The following is a 6097-nucleotide window of genomic DNA, read 5'->3' as shown; positions in this document are numbered from 1 at the left end:
ATGACACCTTGATCTGTAGGCGTAAGATCTGGTCTGAGCGAGCTGTTGTGTTAGATGCGCTTGATCCGGCCATTAGGGCTAACTTTGAGTCTAGGGGTTGGTTGCCTCTCGTACAGATAGATCATCCACCTCCGACCGCCCTAATTAGAGAGTTCTATGCGAATCTCTCTTGCCACATCTATGATTGCAACACCCTTGTTAGGAGTTGGATACGAGGTGTAGAGTTCACCATTACCCCTCGGGTGGTGGCTGATACTCTAGGGGTGCCGGTAGTTCGGGATGCTGTCTATCCCTATGAGGAGTCACCCTCTTTAGATGTAGTCATGTCTTATATCACTGGGTCATCTATCCAGTGGGGTTCTGATCCTCGGATCACGTCCGCTGAGCTTACTGAGACTGCTTATCTCCTTTTTAGGAATGCGTGTCATTCTGTGTGGCCTATCTCTCACTTCCACACCATCCCTTTAGAGCGATGTGTGTTTTTGTTTGCCTTAGCTTCTGGAGCGTCTATCAGTTTTCCTCACTTGTTCCTTCATTCTTTGAACGAGATTTATAGGAGTTCTGCCGTAGGGCATGCGCTGATTCATCCTATTTTCATTCATAGGATTCTGCTCTATTTTGGTTTAAATGGTTTTCCTTCAGGTGAGCCTGTTCATGTGATAGCTCCTATAAGTGCCACCTTTCTTCGTCAGAGGGCTGCTCAGTTGAAGGGTCCTCCTTCTCGTCTTAGAGGTGCGTCGTCTAGTAGTGTTCCCCCTCCTCCCTCTTCTACAGGTACAGATGCTGCTGAGCCTTCAGGTATGGCTGCTGCTGCTGTTCCTCCACCGACTGCTATGGATGATTCAGACATTCGTCGCACGTTGGATCATCTCTTGACCGTTCAGGCTGCTCAAGGACAGATTTTGGTGGACGTGCTTGATGAGATCCGTGCCTTGCGTGCGGAGTTGGCGCAGTTTGGACCACCTCCCTTTTGATGATGGATTTCTTGTGTGCCCTTTGACATTCCGTCACAAAAAGGGGAAGTACTTGTAGAGTTTGCTTTCAGGGGGAGATTTTTGTTTTTGGTTGGAGCTTGTGGAGTTTTTAGATTGTATCTAGGTGCTTCACTGTGTACTTAACCTTTTTTAGCTATTTCCTTGTTTTTGATAGATATTCATGTTAGGGGGAGTTTTGTGTTTTTTGTTAGTACTTTATTTGTTTTTGTTTCAAGCTGTTTATTGATTTATATTCATGAGTTATTCATTGATATATGTCTTTATTTGTGTGTTGTTTGAATTCAAGAAGTTATTTTGTTTACTTGTATTATTTCCATACATGCGGTTATGCATTTTGTTTAGTGTTTCAAGAAATATACAGGTTGATTCAATTGAGCTGCTGTCTACACTTGCAACTGATGGATAGTAGTTAGGATTGAATTTTTGTTTATGAGCATTATTTTGTAAAGGGCTTTTTCATGTTGTAAACTTTGAGCTTCTAAGTTGTGTTTTGTCATGGATTGCCAAAGGGGGAGTTTGTTAGGTTCTAAAGTTTAGGACTTTATGTATTTTAGAACTCTAATGTGTAATGTTGGCAAACCATGATCAAAACAATGTGTTTAGAAGTGTTTAAAGCTAACTCAAAGTTGTATGCCAATGTAAAGTTGGAATCGAGTGGAAAGCAGAAAGCAGTATGGCTTTCGGCCTGGCTCGATCGATCGAAGCTTAGGCTCGACCGATCGAACGTCGGGCAGATTGCTTTTTTGCAGATTCGTCCAACTCAGCCCTATGTGTTCAAAACGTTTTTAGGGTTTCTTATTTGTCCTAAGTATAAAAGGCAAACCCTAGCCACGTTTTAGTGTTGCTCATATTGCGGTTTGTGTAAATCTCTTGTGAGATCTAGAGGAGTTTTCCTTTACACAAACTTAAGGTTTTCAAGGAAGAGACATTCTCTAAACCTTGATGATCAAAACAGTTGCTGCCATTAAAGCTTAAAGAATACACAAGCGGGGGTACTTGTAGCTGGTGGAAACCAAAGAAAGAAGGAGTTCGTGGATTTGGAGCTTGCACGTGGTCGTGTCAGTAAGTTCTACTGGTTGGTAGCATTAGGAAGTTGAGCGGGGGTGCTTGTAAGTCCTTTTGTATGAACTTCGATTCTTTCTGATAGTGGATTCAAGTTTACCTTGAGGATAGTTAGGTTAAATCCTCCCCAGGTTTTTACCGGTTTGGTTTCCTGGGTGATCATATCGTGTGTTATTTATTTTCCGCTGCTTTGCATGATTTGATCTTTATTATTGTGATAACTTAGACTTGTTAATCTGACTAAGTAACAACTTGACTAATTAACTAGGTTTAATCAATTGTTTAAGGGGTCTAAAAACTGTCAGTTAGCCCAAACCCTACACTACATCAACCTTAATGCATAAAGAAGGAAGACAGCTACTAGAACCAAAAGAAAAACATTGTTAGCCTTATTTGTCATGCAACCCTCTTCGATCGTATCGACAAAACCATTAAGAAGAGATTTTAGCCATACAAAACACAATATCACCATTTGTATTTTAGGAAAGCTATATTATAATCACACAGCCTACATCAAATCTCAAGTGACCTTGAAGTAATCAAGAGATTGGTTTGGCAGTCGCCGTCTCGACTTGTGGTGACAAATCACTGTGAATTCAAAGGCTTGAAGCGGTTACAAAAAGAGCTAGGAGTTTAGATACAAGTCAGGTTATATGTACTAGAGTTACCATCTTGTAAGTCTTGATTGTATTTCTACCTTTTTTGAAAGTGGACTCAACGAAACTAGGTTAGGCCCCGGAGCGTTTTTTATTGCTGGGTTTTCACTTTGTGAATAATTCCTCATCTCGTGTAATTGTTCTTTTTGTGGTTGATTTTATAATTTATCTATATTACTAAATCTGGCAAATTAATTACTTGGATTTAACTTGAGAAATTAGTAAAATTGGTAATCTGCTGTGTTACCAATCATAGATTCTACTGCTAGAGAACGTATAGCTATGCCCCTGGATAGTAAAAAAATTAGCAGAAAAGTTTGGTTAGCTATATGATAGATCTTAATTTTCTACAATGCGAGCAAGGACAAGCATCTGGATAGTTGAATTTTATGTCATATAGTTATAATGCAGTAGCATTGTAAAGAGATCATTTCCTCTTACGACTCATCAACAATGTCGACTAGTGGAAGAACTGTCCCTCATCTCTCACGCTTTGAACCTTAGATATGTATTTCGAAATGAGGTTAGCCATCATCTGAGAATACATATTGGAAAGTGTAATATATATAGTTGACTTATATATATAAAATTTCAACTATTTTGTCTATATGCAATAACTAAAGTATTAAAAAGTTACTACTTGACTATAAATATCGATAAAGTTGCAGTTCACTTATATGGCATTCCTAATCTTTTGTCATCATGCATGCTTAGGACCTCACATGCATGTCACTCGTTATTCAAGAATTTAACTGAAATAAAATATCCAATTTGACTAAAAATGAAGGGGTAAAAAAGAAAGAGAAAAAAGGGAAACCACGATTTCTAGAAGAAGTCTGGCTTTCAAACTTACTTTTGGGTAAGCAATGGCTAGCGCTAGCATCTAAAATTAGAGAAATTTCCATGATGCACATGGAAGAAGTAAAAATAGGAAAAAAAAAAAAAAAGAAAAAAGAAAAAAGAAAAAATGAAAAAGAAAAAGAGAGGGGAATTGAATTCCTTTACATATGCACCACATGAGAAGCATCTTGACATTTAATTATGATGTAACAAAGCACTATAGAATTCAAAGAAGTAACATAATCACTATTAGCCCAATAACCAACTTGTGTTGAATTTTAATATTCTGAAACTGAATTTAGTTATCTGCCAGCTAATAGAACAAAATACATTTGTCATCAATGCGTATGTACTCAACAGATTTCAACAATTGATGAGTAACCCACAATAAAATTTAACGTTAACTTTGACGTTCCATTTATGCCAACTAATTTAACAATATGAAACTTTTTGCTTATATTTTTATATACTGAAAATGGTGTTCCGAAATTGCAGATATCATACCATATTCTAGTCGGTTATAGTTCAATTTTTAAGTAATGCAGGGAGTTGCACTTGCAACGAGAAAATATGTCCCACTACGTTTTCAATGTTGATAATTTGTAAGCATGTGATTGCAAGAAAATATCTGCAACATTATTTAGATGAACAATGTGAAATAAAGATAGAAACAGTATTGTCATAGCAAATCTTATTTCCTGATCTTAAGGGATTTGATTTGAGTTTATATCAACGATTTGAAGCTAGTTACGTCATGAAGGGAAAAGATACAAGTAAAAGTAATTCAAGATCATGGTGAAACATAGAAGGCTTTACGAACGCTGAAGATTTAGGTTCATCTTTTATACTCATAAAGATGCTAGGTTTATAAGAAAATCACTTTTACTGCAAAAAAAAAAAAAAAAAAAAAAAAAAACCACGACACTAAAATAAATGTTACAGAATAGTTAGTTACCTCTAAAATTCAATCTCCCAGTACCTTCTTTTTTCTTTTGTGTAGCTTTGAACAATAATCTCTGTTTTCTGCTCTCCTCTATCAAAATAGAGAATTCTTTACAAATAAATGTAGGACAGAAAGTAATATATAACTAAATTCATGAAATCCGTTTTGCCTGTACAATATATGATGTTCACTGTATGCATATATAACAAGCTAATTCACTGATAAAACAAATTCAATATGGATCATGACCTAGTCGAAGCTCCAAATCCAATTCATCAGCTTCGCTAACTGCCCTCTTCATTCCATCATCTTCTACATGCATGGGGCCAATTTGCAGGCTCAAATTTACACCGAAAAGGTCCTGGTTCATACTCAAGGACTGGGACCTTGAAGCAATAAAATCACTTTGATGGAAATTAGTATGTGGGTGTCTAGGGCTAGATGCCGATGATGGCTGAAAATAAATATGACAATTCCTTTGTCTTTGAGCCTCTAAAACTTTGAAATACTCTGATGGTTCGTGTGATACTGGTGAAATATATCTAGAGGGGATGCAATCCTCGTTGGATTTGTTTGAATATGAAGAAGAGCTTGTGAGTTGCTTGGCCTTGGCTCGATCTTTCCGGTGTATGTTCATATGCCCTCCCAAGGCCTGAGCATTGGTGAAGCCTCGCTTGCAGAATGTGCATTCATAGGAGCGCCTACTGCCCGTGTCGTCTCTGACTTGTTCAAGGTGATCACTCTCTTCACTTGAGGTTTCCGAGCTTCCTTGTTTGATGGATTCCATACTGAGATTGAAAGAACTTGGTATGATAGATATTTTAGAATAACAGAAGGAAAAGTGTTACTAGGAATCACTAGGACTAAGAATCTCGGTTTGATGCAATATTGAAATGGGGATGGCAATTATAGAGAGAATGAGAGAGGAGAGGAAATTAAAGAAGGGATTTATATAGAGGAAATGGTGTAAAAGGTGTGATATAGAGACAATTAGAAGACATTTGCTTTGCTAATGTGGCTTTAATGGATTTCTATTAAGTGAGACACACACTTTTGGCTTTTGCTTGAAGAGTTTTTCCCCTTAGCCGGCTCTGTAATGGGACCATACTAAATGCTTTCTTTCTCACTACTCTCTCCTTTGATTCGGTTATAATTTGTGCTTTTGTTGCTTTCATTAAAGTTTTCTTGATGTAGTTGTTATTTGGGTTCTCTCTCTCTCTCAAGGACTAATACAACATTGTCCATGTGACTTAGACACTAATAGCAAGTATAACCTGAAATTTGTCACGTCTTGGTGATGCTAAGTCTAAATTAAATACATTGTTCATTAACTTTAGATAGCTAGGCATGGTAAAGGGTAAGATGGGGTTAGGTTAGATAGTTCAAATCTCTTTATATATATATATATAATTAAACACACACCTCACACACAATCAAAAAAGGATTTTCAAGGACGTTGTTTGCACTCTCAAGAAAAAATGTGAAACCTTACCAAGATTTAAACTGTCTTGCCAAACTTAGTCTCGGGTACTGCAGAACTAGTTCACGGGACATACCCCATATGTATGTATCTTCATCTTATACATGTGATAATAAGTGTG

General features: G+C 37.2%; 1 protein-coding gene across 1 annotated transcript; it reads right to left on the bottom strand.

The window, feature by feature from the left end:
• Positions 1–4728: 4728 nt before the first annotated feature.
• LOC115994080 (zinc finger protein 10) lies at positions 4729–5283 on the bottom strand. Its single transcript, XM_031118105.1, has one exon. The coding sequence runs from the start codon at positions 5281–5283 to the stop codon at positions 4729–4731; it is 555 nt and encodes a 184-aa protein (XP_030973965.1).
• Between the last annotated feature and the right edge of the window lie 814 nt (positions 5284–6097).

Source organism: Quercus lobata, chromosome 6, assembly GCF_001633185.2.
Source record: "Quercus lobata isolate SW786 chromosome 6, ValleyOak3.0 Primary Assembly, whole genome shotgun sequence".
Lineage (NCBI taxonomy): Eukaryota > Viridiplantae > Streptophyta > Magnoliopsida > Fagales > Fagaceae > Quercus > Quercus lobata.
Note: the sequence above shows the minus strand (reverse complement) of the source record. Positions and strands in the feature narration are given on the sequence as shown.